Source organism: Tuber melanosporum, assembly GCF_000151645.1.
Source record: "Tuber melanosporum whole genome shotgun sequence assembly, scaffold_39, strain Mel28".
NCBI lineage: Eukaryota > Fungi > Ascomycota > Pezizomycetes > Pezizales > Tuberaceae > Tuber > Tuber melanosporum.
In genome coordinates, this window is record NW_003299074.1 from 542,902 (window position 1) to 556,654 (window position 13,753).

Sequence of the window (13,753 nt, forward strand, 5' to 3'; positions counted from 1 at the left end):
AAACTAGTCATATGACCAAAGTGATCACATGCTCAAAACCCATGACCTCATAGTGAGGTCATGTGCGAAACTCATAAACCAATCATAACACAATAAACAAGTCATATGACTCGACTGAGTCATATGCACGAAACCCATGACATCATAATGAGGTCATGTGCGAAACATAAATCATATGCGCAAGGCTTACCCGTAAGGCACACTCGTAAGGCATACTTGTCAGGCGCATGTCCCATGACTCATACTTGAGCCATGTGCGAAAGCATCACAAATCCCACACATAACTAATCATATAACCCGAATAGGTCATATGCGTGAAATGATAACATACCTGTGACTCATAACCATGTGTCACTTAAAAACCCTTTCCTCGCTAAGCCACGTTCATAACAGCCAAAGGGAATAGTGTATCATCCACCTGGAAGAGCCTATGAAGAAAAATACCTGGAGTCATCCTTTGCTGAGTAAAAGCACCTAGTAACATTTTTTGCTATATTTGTACATGGCTGGCATTCACCAGTAGTTACAATTCAGAAAAGAACAGAACAGGAGAGGATTAATAAGAGGAATAAGTTAGGCTTTAATTCTGTTCAGTATGGAAATGAAATTTTAATACTATACATACTGCCAGAATATCAAATACTTGCGGGTTCTGAGAAAGGAATTCAGACTTTGAAGAATGGTGCGAAATACCATACTTCAGCATATACTACCAGGTTCCGTCTCATGAATGCAATTCACTAAAAGGCTTGGCCTACACGCTCTCCCGACCTGAACCCTATCGAGAATCAATGGCCTTGTTTCGAAAGAAGATTTCTGAAAGCATGTTTGGATACAGGATGCTATCCTACTAGTGATAGGAAATTTATTGATCTCGCACAAAAGGTTTGGAACAATATGCCATGTAGGAGAGTCTATAATATAATATATTCAATGCCTGAGAGGGTTATAATAGTGATTCAGAGAAATAGTAGACATATAAGGTGGTAATTGGTTTTTCGTACATGTGGAATCAATTTGTATTTCTTTCTTTCCTATGGCTACTATGGTTGTTGAATAACTCTTGTTTTTGGTTATGTTTTCATCTATGAGGGGGTCCACCAAGCCCGACTGTCATGTTACCTAACTGATTTGACTATCACATGTCCAACTAAGGTACCTAACTAACAGTATCTCTACTTGGCAGACTCTGATCTACTACCATTCCTACCGTGGTAGTTTCTTAACACTGATCTGGGTATAGGTTTGGTTAATGGTAATAGTACTTTATTGAGTCTTGTTTCAGATTGTACGACTCAAATCTTGAGTAGTATGTTTTTTCTCTCTATTAGTACATTAGTATAGATCAGCAGTCTGATAGATATAAGATACCTACCTAACTACTCTAAAAATCTTCACTTGACTCTGAAGTGGCTTAAGACAAGAAATTGCCCTAAAGTGGAAACTTTGAAGATACCAGTAATGGTACCTCCACACCAACATCTATGCTCCTGAGTTCATAATAATACTTAAAGCCAACAGTAGTAAAAGAGCCAGTTTGGTCCCTGTCACCTCAGACAGGATCTATTGGCCACTATTCCTCTCTGTCTTCATGAGTAAGTCCCTCTAAGAAGCCATGATCACTGCCACTATCTCAAACAAATCCATTTATTGCAAATCTCCCAAGACTTCTCTCACCACTAATTCCATAAGAGGTCTTACTCTACCTCCACTTACACCACTCTCTAGTGGCCGATTGTTATGGCCCCTGGGAGATGGTATTTCTGGCTATTACTCTATATTTTCCTTTCATCTACTACAGATATCTAGCTGGCTTTTGATGTTCCCACTTGTCAGGGGTTTCATTTGATTCACATCATCTTCTCCAGCGCAAGTGTCCAGGATTTTGCTTTCCTCCACTCTCTGAGAGTTGTCTTGCTTATTTCTGTTGTCCTCCTTACCAGTTGGGAGCATCAGTTGATTCACATTATCCCTCCTGGCACAGCCGTCCCATATTTGACTTCTGTCCTTGCTGAGAGTGTTGTCTTGCATATTTCCTTCACCCTCCCAACTATTGAGAGTCTTGGGCTGGCCAGTGCTGCCATCACCGCCAAGAGAGGATTTCAGTTGATTTCCATTAACTCTGTACATAGTGGTCTAGTGTTTCACTTCCCTCCTCGATGGGAGGGTTGTCTTGCATATTTCCCTAGCCCTCCCCGCCAGTGAGGATCTTTAGCTGTTCCTTACCACTATCTCTGTCAGAAAGACATTGGATATTAATACCAGGACTCTCTACAGCTAGATGTACAATCTCCTTGTAATGGTTTCATCGGTATTCGATAAGTACTTCAATACCTTTGTTTCTCAGTCTTTGCTCATAACTAATCCTATTAGTTTGTTTGCAACTTAAGAGGAGCATGAATTCATACATATAGTGTGGAAAGTCTACACCGGGCAGCACCAGAATACTGATACTAAACTCATCAACAAGTATTGACCATCTAGGGCTAGCCTTAAGCTTATAACTTAGCTTTCGCTTGTCACCCTGCTCGGCACTGTGTTAGTCTGTGTAAAGCACACCTTTTTCCCCCTCCGCTTCTTTATCCTTGAGGTGACAATCACTGCAAGAGGGAATATTTTTTCTTGTAAACAGCATAGCATAAAATTCACCTATGAGCATATCGTTCACTGCAAAATTCAACTTACTACCATTGCAGTCAGTGATCCCAAGTGGGCAGTCCGGTCCATTTTACCGCAGGCAGAAAGTTCTGCACGCCAAGCTATCTACAACACAGGGTTTTTAATGGACGCACAAGCACTCTCCCGACTGCTAAACTGTCGTACCCTATTTAAACTATCCATCCTACTCGTACCTCTCGTCTGATCACGCACCCACCCATCCCCATTAGATCCTACCCGTTAAACACAACTACCACGTGAAACATAACTACCACAACCGACCCCCCCTTGGTATTTCCTATCCCTAGAAAGGCTTCGGGTTTAGCCAGCATTAACGACCTATATGTCTGCCTCTGCCTCGCCCAATGTCGCCACCGCGATCCACTCCAATGCTTGGGTCAGGGTCCCCAGGGCCTCACAATAAGGAGAGCCAGGAATCAGCACAAGCGACAGCGGTGGTGGTTTGCAGAACCAAAGGGTTCGGGGAGTGAAATAATACTCGGGCATCATGGTGAATACGGCTATGGTTAAAATACGTACTGCACGTACGATCTTGGTGACAGAACAAACGCACACCCCCCGGTTTTCCATACAAATCCCGGTTCTAGGAGGAATATTCATAGGGAGTTTAGCATTATGAATTTTTGGGAATTCAACTGTCCTAAATATGGACACAAGTATGAAGCTGTCTAACTATGCAAAATCCCATACAAATTGGTCATCTTGGCATGAATTTTGGCATTCCCTTCATAAATATATTCAGGCTACAAACCTAGGAAATATTCCTAGATAGGCGTGTACCGGAAAGTGGTGCTTTGTATGGAAAGCCGGGGGGGCACGTTTCTTTCGTTGCCAGGCTCGTAGAGTGCCCTTAACATGGGCGATTTGGTGCCTGCGTGGGCCGGGTGCTGGGCGACAGCGATGCGCCGGGTCATGGTGCGCAGCCCCTGGAGGAACTTGTTATTTGCTCAGGAGGATCAAAAAAAGGATCCTAACGCGCCCCAAAGAGGCATCCAGGGCACCGCTTTCGGACCCTCATCGTAAAAGATCACTCTGTACACCCCCCGTGACCAACCAAAAGAGAATGATTATGACTTCGCGGGGATATTATCTATGCAGCCATTCCAACCCCAACAATCCAAATCCACAGCTGAAGAGATGATCGAATTATACCGCTTAAACAAGTACTAAGTAAAGCATTAAAGATACAGTACCACATTCATGATCCAAGCCCCAACTCCGTGAAATATGTCAAATACATATCAAACCGCGATTTTGCCTCCCCATTTACTCCCTAAGCCTGTCAACTCGACAACAATATTAACAACCGTACTCACAACCCACAGGCCAATAAGGGCAAATCCAATCTTTCTCGTCATCATCCATCGGTTCAATGGCACTGCAATCAGCAGTAGAACCAGGGTGATGAGAAGTGTAGCGGCGGATATGATTAGTGTAGAGGAAACTTCTATAGGGTAGTAATCTGCATCCTTGTGTGAATGAGAGATTGTTGTCATGTAAAGCCCTGAAATACCGATTCCCAGAAGAATGTTTAACATGGGGCCGCCGAAGCATGCAGAGAGCGCCATAACCGGGAAACCGAGCCGGGCAACGGTAATGTCAGCCACGAGATCACCAAGAGAGTTTCCCTATTATCCGTATGATTTAGTAAAATGCAACATGTAAACACCAGGGGAAAGAGGGGTGAATCACAATAGCGAAAATGGTCAGTCCCAAGATTGCATCACTGATACCAAATATGACTCCAAACGCCTTCAAAACGCCTACCACCTCATTGGCAATGGCGCTGATCCACCCAATGGCCACGGCAAATCCAGCAAAACAAAGAAGATATCTCCACCGCGGTGCCCTCTCTGGAGTGGTGAGAATAAGTAAAAATGCTAACGCGATCAATCCCCCAAGAAGTGCATAGAGGATGGGCTTCAGCAGTCGGATCTCATCATCTGCAAGAAACATGACAACCATGAAGACCGGGGCAGTGATGCATTGTATTGCTACTAGCCATCTATTCCACTCTTTTGGGCCAACGCCATCTGATGCGCTCACTCCATGCCCAGGGCCACTAGAAGCGCCATTGGTAGACATCAGGTCTCCTCCCGTAATAGTGCTGGCAGGGCTTTCAGGTTCGAGGACTACTGTCGGCGTCTTATCGCTGGTTTGAGATCCCCCCTCAACGACCGGCAGTGTTATAGTAAGTAGAAACACACTTGGCAGCGCGATTAAACCAAGGCACTTTTCCATCCATGATTTACCTTTGAACCCTCTAAGGGTGGGAAACAAAGTTCCAAATAAAATTTGAGGCGGAGAAAGTATATGGTATGGCCAGTATTTAAGTACCTTCCAGTTACCTGCAGGTAGTGGGCTTAATGATGCCGGATCTATAGAGGGAGGAGGGAGGCGGATTGAAGGCGGAGGAGAGGCTGATGGGCTGCCAAAGGGCCGTGGAGATTCGGTGAAGCGCTGTGAGCCGGAATCCGATGCCAAGTCGACCTGGGGGGCGCCCGAGGAGGCCTGGCTCATTGGGCTTGCAGGTTCAGAGTGAGTGGGCGAGTATCTTGAGCCTCTCGGGTACCCGGTCGGAGATGGTGGCGCAAGAAAGTCGGGAGTTTTGGCCCGAGTGAACGATGCCCCGTCGGTAGCCAAGACGAGTTGCGAAGATAGAGGTGTCGGTTGTGTTATATTGACTCGAGGCGAATCATTTGTTGATCTGCCAAAGTATTCATGATCAACATTGGCTCCAGCAGAATCATTCAATGACAGCCCACGCGATCTTCCAACGTTAGGATCTGCAACAGGGTCATCTTCGGACGATTGGCGGTCTCCAAAATTTCCTGGGATAACCAAGGACCCAGGAGCTGAATATGATGAAGTGTTTAAGCTTAAGAAGGGGCCGTCTGAATATCGACGAAGGTGGATAGGGCGCCCTTGTAAATTTTTGTTTTTTTCTAGAGAGGATAGCACTGCTCGAAACTACAGCCCGCGCATATTAGCATTAGCCCTGAGGCGCATTAAGATAGTGAAGGGATCCCCACCTCTAAAGCGCCAACTAGAGAAGGCCTGATTCCATGTGGTGTAGCTGGTGTAGTGTGCCTCTCCATGGGTGGCCTAGTAAGTCGCATACTATTGCTTAACTCTGCATACGCTTGCTGCTCCTGTTCTTCCTCGTCGTTGTCTTCGCTTTCCCCTCGCTCAAGAGCACGGAAATCATGAGTGGAGTCCAGGAGTCCGGTGGTCTCACCTACCCCACCGTCCTCATCATCATCATCAATTGTTTCTTCTTCTTCAGGCACAACAAAGTGTTCCCTAGCACTTCTCTCTTTTCTCCTCCTTCGCTTTCTTGACTGAGAGGCCCAATGCCACGCCACGACAAAGCATACATAAAAGCAGTAAAACATCACCATCACGATGCATTCCCACATTTGTATCTTTCCATCGGCTAGAAAGAATATACCAAATAATACGGCGACAATGAAGAAGCAGACGTCCCGAACAAAGGATCTCCTACCGACCCGGAAGGGCCTTACAATAGCCATAGAACCCGCTACCACGGCAGCAATAAAAGAGGCAGCGCCGATAAGTTCGCCGACGGCAAGTGACCCCGAATTAATTTTCATAGCCGCAAATGTGCTAAAAACGTCAGGCGATCCATTACCGAATGCTAGAAACGTAACGCCAGCCTATTTTTTTTATCATCATATTAGCCGTTATGTGGTCCGGAAGAGGTCCTGGTGGCTACACACCATACTTTCGGACATCCCTAGAATATTTGCGATGGTAGAAAGGTTGATACAGAAGAAGTCGCTCGCCGCAATACCAAGTGTCTAGCGCAAGTCAGTTTCATGTGAGGTTCTCCAACCTTGAAGAAAACTGGTACGTCCCTTGCAAGGTGCGCGGAGACAAGGCATACCGTAAATAACATTACAAGCCACCCGGCCATTATCACGAGCGAAAGGACAGGAAGCCTTTCCAAGCGACAGTAATAGAGTCCCAAATAATCAAAGTATCCCACTTCTTCATCGTCGCAATTCTCCCTCACGAACTTGCATTTGTCTTTAAACTCGTGCACCCGTCGGCACTGTGATTAAGATTGAAAGTTAGTATTGCCCCAGAGCTCACGGGCAAAGAATACGCACCTCCATGTCGCGAATTCCCACCGCTGGGACATCTGCCGGCAGACCAGAGGTGGGCCTAGAAAAGCTCGGCCCACTAAAATGTTTTGGTGGTGTGCTACGGTTGGAATCCAAAGCTTGCGGCCGTTGGACCCGTTTGGCGGCGAGGTGGGGCACAGAAAAATCTAAGAGTATGAATAACAGTAGCGGCAGTATTACCGATAATCGGAAAGTGGAATTTAAGCAGGTCATGGCTGCCAGGGTGAAGAGAATGTTTTGGATGGAGCGTTCGGCACCAGGGACATCTCCAATATGGAGCTTAGAGGAGATGAGTTCTCAGGAATGAAGAGAAGAGAAAGTGAGAAGGATGTGCTGCGGGGCAGTCTTGCACGGGTAGATTTACATGTGGCAGCACTCTACCAAATCGATAAAGGTAAGGGAGGGGGGGCGTGGGGCGAGGAAGGAAGATAGATGCTGCAAGTTGAAGTTATAATAGGGGTGAAAAAGGGACAAGGTGGGTAAGGAACCACCGGTTCCGTAGATTAACGATCGATGGAGGTGAGAGAGTATGATATGATACCAGCAGAGCCATCAGCATCAACCATAGAACGATCCACCTAGATTTACCATTCAGCCAGCCCGGGATGACGAATGCTCCAGTTGTCTTTGGTACATGTACGAGTACGCATGAAGCCACTCTATTTCACCCTGTGCAACTTTCAGCCACCGTTGCCATAGATACAGGGATGCCCTCTTAGTCTTACCCTACAGCAGTGTGATTGTGTTTACCCTCAGCTTGGGGTGATCAAAAAAGGTAAACAGCCCTCAAACCCATATCTTCTACTTCTGTCTCTTACCCTTAGTCTACACCTCTACCATACCCCCCACCATCAACCCCGCACACACCATCTCAACCAAGCATTTAGAGTATCCTATCATAGTAACTTCTATCTCGCCTTAAATTACTACAAAGCATCATCCTCATAACCGATCACTATCGACACCAACTCTGAGGTAGTGAAATCCCACAACAAAGAGGAAAAATGATAAACTCGCCCCGGGTTCCTCGACTACGGAGGAGTGGTGGGCACGAATATGCTCCGTCCCCACTAAGACCATCACCGATGGGTACAAAGATCCCCCTCAACGACGATGTCGCGGAAAAGGCCAAACGGTTCAAAAAGCGCTCCCTCCTCCGCGGCCTTCAAGCAAATGAGATCGTCGCGGCAGCCTCTCCAGCGAGGCGGCAAACAATAGGTTCCGCAGATGATCCAACTACTCCTCGAAACCTTGCTGCTCTGAGAGGTGGAGTCGCTGGTGAGGGTCCGATAGATGCGGTTACGCCTATGCGCAAGGTTCCTATATTGGCAAACTTTGAGGAATGGATGAAATTGGCCACGGATAATGTTAGTATGCCTGCCGAAATGTATATTTTCTCGCTCAGTTTGGTCAGGCTAACTGGAAATATCCGGTCGTAGAAAATCAACGCCACCAATTCATGGAATTTTGCTTTGATTGACTATTTTCACGACATGTCGCTGCTCAAGGAGGGAGAAGGCATTAATTTTCAGAAAGCAAGCTGCACTTTGGATGGCTGTGTCAAGATCTACACAAATAGAGTTGATTCAGTCGCAACAGAGACTGGCAAATTATTGAGTGGCTTAGCGGATAGTAACTCCAAGAGAAAAGATCGGGATGGCGAAGAAGGGGAAGGAAGCGGTGATGAAGTTGGCGAAGATGGGGAGGATGGCGAAGGGTCAAAGAGGAGGAAACGCAAGGTATCTTCGACAAACCGAAGCCATTGGTCCGTCAGTTCGCTTACGTACCACTAGACCCAAAGATCTTCGGAGGCTACTCTAGCTAAAGATTTCGCCTCACTACAAATCAAGAAACACGATCTTGAGCTGAATGTTGACCCTCTATTCAAGAAGGCCACTGCAGACTTCGACGAAGGGGGTGCGAAAGGCCTACTTCTAAACAACCTTTCAATCGACTCCTCGGGAAGGATTGTCTTTGATAGCAGTGATGACAGTGGCCATGTAGATCCTATAGACAAAGAAGACGATGGCATCAAGAAGGAGGACGAGGAGGACGAGGAGCCCAAAGAACCGGAGCCGGTAGAAGACAAGGTCGAAATCGACTTTGATGCCCTCCGCAATAAGTTCTTCCCCAATCTCAATGTTTTGGATCAACAAGATATCTGCCCCTCTCTCAAAAATTTTGATCTAGGCGACCCCGCAGGTTCGCTGGATATTCCATTCTTGAAGGCATTAGAAGAACGCGGCGGTGATGGCGACATTCTTGCCAGTGACATCGAAGGACCAGATGGGCAAATAGGCGATGGAGACTTGACAGAGAGGCCAGATATGGCTTTTGGCTTTGACGCTGGCTTTGGTATCGGTGATGATGATGGTGGGGATATGGGCTTCGGGGAGGGAGGTGAAATATGGGCCAATGAGACGATCGTGGATGCCGCACAACGGTTCATGAGCCCCGCCAAACGGCCTTTATTAGGCCTCGGAGGCGAAGGCGATGAGGACGAGGATACAAAGGAGTTTACAGTGGGTTTCGGGGGAGGCGGCGATGATATCCTGAGCTACTTCGATGAAACTCTAAAAAAGAACTGGGCTGGGCCCGAGCACTGGAGAATCCGGAAACTGAAAGGTTCGCAGAAAATTACCTTCTATTGACCTAAACCAGTAATCTATACACTGACATCAAAAGCGAAAGCCAGATAACTCCAAACCCGTTAATGCACCCGTCCGTCAGAGAAAGGAGAAAGAAACATTCCTGATAGATTTCATGAACCCTGAAGCCGAAATAACAGACGACGTAGTCCGCCCAAAGAAGGGAACCGCAAGCATAAACATGCCCAAGAAGGACTGGAGAAGCAAGTCTCGAAACCTCCTCCCGGACGACAAGCACTTCAACTCTACACAGCTCAAAAAGCTCTTCCTAAAGCCCAAAGCGGTGCTATACGCCGCCAAGAACAGTAAAACCACTGGCAGCGGCAAACCAGTCGAAGACCGTCCAGAAGACATGGACGAAGAATTCTGGGCAAGAGAAGATATGGCTAAGAATATCCAAGCTTCTTCAAGTATACCCTCTCTCCCCCGCCCCCTTCTACTTCCAATCAAACTAACATTCTCCCCAGCACCCGACCCCAAAGTCTCCGGCAACTACGATGCCAACTTCTTCAGCGACGAAGGTCTCGGCATCCCTGGGCCGGTAGACGATGACGACGACGACTTTGCCGATGCCCGGGAAGTCTTCTCGCCGCCGCCACCAGACGCTCTCCCCCCGGGCGCCCAAAACCCCATAGTTCCCGACCCCTCCCCACTCAACGCTCTACTCGCCGGTGGCGGTGGCGCAACCCAAGGTGTGGAATTCGGCAACCAGCTCGTAACCTCCAGCCGACGCGTCCGCCCAGAATACGTACAATATGCAAAAATTGCGAAAAAAGTAGACGTACGCAAGTTGAAGGAGAAACTATGGGACGGACTATCGTTTAGCAACACAAAAAAGGAGGAGCAGCAAAATGCAGGAGGAGAGAATGCAGTAAAGGATGAAGAAATGGAAGACGTCAAGGTCGAAGAACGCAAGTTCACGCAGGTCATGAACGGACTGCAAGAGGTTTACCCGCAGAAAGCCATGGCGGATATCTCCACCTCTTATTGCTTCATTTGTTTGCTGCACTTGGCGAACGAGAAAGGGCTCGTGATAGAAGGGAATGAAGCATTGTCCGAGTTGAGTATTCGGAGGGATATGACGGCTGAGGGGATGGATGAGTATTAGATGCTGCTGTTGGTGGTGGTGGTGGCGGCGAGGTTTACTTGTGTATAAAGAAGCGGGTGGTGTGGCACATTTATTTGTGTGAGTAAGGATGGGATCTGTGAATGAACAGACGATAGGTGGTGAACTGCTTTTTTTCTTATTTCCATGATTAATATTTTACTCGGTTTGGGCATTAAGCTTCACACATGCTCGACCTCCTGGCGCCCGGGGTGAATTCACACGCAATTGTTTCTTTAAAAGTGGCATATTATGACATGGTTGAGTTTTGTGTTGTTCTTTTTCCCACAATATCACCCGCGAACCTCTGATTCCTCAAATGAAGGTTCAAGAAGCGAGTGATTTTCCATGAAAGCCTATTCTAGAGATTGGAGGGGGGGGGGGTTGCTCCGCGAAGAAAAAGGGAAACGTCAAAGTCGATTGGCTCGAACAAGAGCAGGAGATTAACTAAGAACTGCAGATTTAAGAGGCTACAAGATTTTTTTCTTTTATTCCATGTCAAACCTGATTCAAACTCCGTATCAGTTCTATCGTGGCCTCACATGCGCCGGCGTCCCACGTCCATGCCTAACATTGTGATCAACAAATTTCTTTAGAGCCACGTCATGTTTCTAAGGATCATGGAGAGAGGGCCTCTATCTGGTGCCTTGTACTTACCACCCATTAAACTTGCGTCATCACTCTTGAAACCATCGCCATCGTTAAAGAGGGAATAGGAAAGAGCTCCTAGGGCAGCGGACCAATCCTTCATTGCCTTCATTCGTTCGGCATCGACATTAACCTCAACTTCAATCGTGCCCTTCTGCTGGTTAATTTTTCCGCGTATCTTCTTATCAAGGATAAGAAATCCCAAGATCTCTTGGACCTCTGCGACATGTATCTTAAGCTGCCTGGCAATGAAGTCAAGGGTGAATCGGGTAAAGGGGGCAATAAGCTTCAAGAGAGCTTCAGTACGGATGTTGCGAGTAACCTCGTCGATATGTTCGCGGATAAAGGGATCCGATAATATTTCAGCCTTGTGAGTCTCCAATATCGACTCGTAACGGTGGATCTCGTTGCGCTGGTAAGCCTCTACAAGGTCCGTCATAGCTTGTATGCGAGGGTCTGACTTATATCTGTAAGGTGATTAGGCTACAGGCCCAGAAAGGACAAGGAAGGACACACGGTTTAGTCTCTTGAGATTCAAAAGGATTGATCTCCGACTTCATAAGCATACTGGCTAGGACGAGATACTTCAATACCTGTATCCTCTGGATCGAGCCAGCTTCATCGTAGTTTCGAAATGCCTCGAAAAAGTCACTTTGAGCTTCCTTCCAGTTTTCTGCGCAACGAGTCAGGCCTGGATAGGGTATAGACGAAAGCAGTCAACACAATACCTTCATTCATGTGCATCTTCCCACCACATTCCCGAATAATTCCCATGATCCTTGGATGGGGCACAGCAGAGCGGACACGCAGAGATTGATTATACAGCTCCTACTGAAAAATGAGACTAGGACATCTGCCATGCGAGGAGAAAGGCTCTTCATTACCTTCATTTTTTTATTATTCCCGGTCTCCGAATACATTTGTATCTCAATGGCATAGACCTCAAGAAGATAAGTTCCTTTAGAGGGGTCATCACTGCCGTCAGGTCTCTGACAGGCTTTATGAAGAAGACGAATGTTCTTCTGAAGGCGTGCATATTCCTTCCTATCGAGCCACAGCTTCGCTAATTTGATGTTAGTCTTCAACCATAGGCGCTCGTTGTTAGTCCCCTGGAAAGCCGCAAGCGTCATGTCGTAGAATCTCTCCATGTAAGGCATATCATCCTCGTCATTAGACGAAGAGATATAATCCAGCATATTATTGAGAGACTTCTCAGAATAATTGCGTGTGACGGCGGAGCGGATATAGGTGAGAAGCTCTTCAAAGTGCTCGACAGCCTGATCGGAGTTACGGGGTTAGTAAATGAGGAGGATATGGTTTAAAAGGCAGAATACCCGATCATGCTTCTTGAGTTTGAACTCAAGCTTGATAGCTTGTTTCAAGCCCTTGAATCCCCTAGTAATCACAATTTTTAGCTAAACTCGTCTCCACCTAACAGCTAGGAAAACTTACCAATCACCCTTCTCTTTCTCCAGCCCAACAACTCCCAGAAACTCGTCTATCGCACCCCGAGGGTCACTCGGTTTCATCTGCTTAGCATTGTAATATTTGTTTTCCACATCGACGTCTCCGGATTCCTCCTCCCCTTCATCCTCGTACTCGAAATCGTAACCCTCTTGGTCGGATTCGATCATGAAATCATCGTCGGACATGGTTGGTGTTGTACTGAATCAAACCGGGACGGGTGCAAGTTGGTATGTGGTTGATGAAGGAATATGGTAGGGACTGTTGTGAGGCTGGGCGAGTGTATTGGTAGGCAACGGGATGGGGTAGACTACTGAATCATGGCGAGGCTGGGCGGCTGCTAATTATTTTAGTTGATGGAGTTGGTCAGAACAGTTGGCCCTGATCCAACAAGAGCTATATGATGACTCAGCCAGAACAGCTTAACCTAGTTAAGCTGTAAGTAGGATATCATACAATCATACCGTGCTCAAGTACCGGTATCGTACTGTATTGGGTGAGTGAGCGAGGCCACCGGTCTCCTGCGGATTCCGACCACTTTCTCCTGTTCACCATTCTGATATTACCGTATTTGAGTACGATATCATAACTCCGCGCTGAGTATTATTTATTCTCCGCCGTTTTTTATTATAGAATTATTCGGAGTACCGCTACTTGGAGGCTATTTTACTCATAAAACGTACCCGGTGCTTCCAACAATATCCCATAATTGCACCGCAGCCATTTCGTACCGGCACGGTACTTGCGAACTCCTACTCCCCCATTCACCGGCACCCGTGTTTACACGCAGCCCGGCGAAGCAAGGCAAAGTTCTCCTTATAAGTCTGTGTCGCACTACTACTATAGAAATCTGCAGATATTCCAATATCGTGACAAGGCCCTCACTAATCTAAGAAAATCTTACTTAGTCCGGGAGAGGCCCTTAATATCACTTACCATTGACACCAGAGCGCTCCAGCTATTTCTTGAGACTTCCGGAACCCTTTGCTCTGTGTAACTTAGAGCATCGTTCTACTGGCCCCGGTCCGGTAAAAGGTGATGCGTCGCGGCTGGCAAACTAT

The 13,753-nt window shown here is 46.9% G+C and overlaps 3 protein-coding genes; 1 reads left to right on the forward strand and 2 right to left on the reverse strand.

Moving 5' to 3' along the window:
• Positions 1-3,803: 3,803 nt before the first annotated feature.
• GSTUM_00007753001 (uncharacterized protein) lies at positions 3,804-6,616 on the reverse strand (the record flags this gene model as incomplete). XM_002839640.2 has 5 exons in its annotated part: positions 3,804-4,307; positions 4,372-5,649; positions 5,712-6,356; positions 6,420-6,500; positions 6,587-6,616. 5 exons carry the CDS (start codon positions 6,614-6,616, stop codon positions 3,921-3,923), a joined length of 2,421 nt encoding a protein of 806 aa, XP_002839686.1. The 3' UTR covers positions 3,804-3,920.
• A 1,075-nt stretch (positions 6,617-7,691) lies between these two features.
• On the forward strand, positions 7,692-10,818 carry GSTUM_00007754001 (uncharacterized protein). XM_002839641.2 has 5 exons: positions 7,692-8,194; positions 8,267-8,566; positions 8,621-9,452; positions 9,523-9,885; positions 9,958-10,818. The coding sequence occupies exons 1-5, from the start codon at positions 7,832-7,834 to the stop codon at positions 10,581-10,583; spliced, it is 2,484 nt and encodes an 827-aa protein (XP_002839687.1). The 5' UTR covers positions 7,692-7,831; the 3' UTR covers positions 10,584-10,818.
• A 5-nt stretch (positions 10,819-10,823) lies between these two features.
• On the reverse strand, positions 10,824-13,008 carry GSTUM_00007755001 (uncharacterized protein). XM_002839642.2 has 9 exons: positions 12,681-13,008; positions 12,563-12,623; positions 12,315-12,505; positions 12,285-12,291; positions 12,113-12,154; positions 11,957-12,056; positions 11,745-11,901; positions 11,238-11,695; positions 10,824-11,147 (listed from the first exon to the last, which is right to left on the reverse strand). The coding sequence occupies exons 1-9, from the start codon at positions 12,878-12,880 to the stop codon at positions 11,119-11,121; spliced, it is 1,245 nt and encodes a 414-aa protein (XP_002839688.1). The 5' UTR covers positions 12,881-13,008; the 3' UTR covers positions 10,824-11,118.
• Between the last annotated feature and the right edge of the window lie 745 nt (positions 13,009-13,753).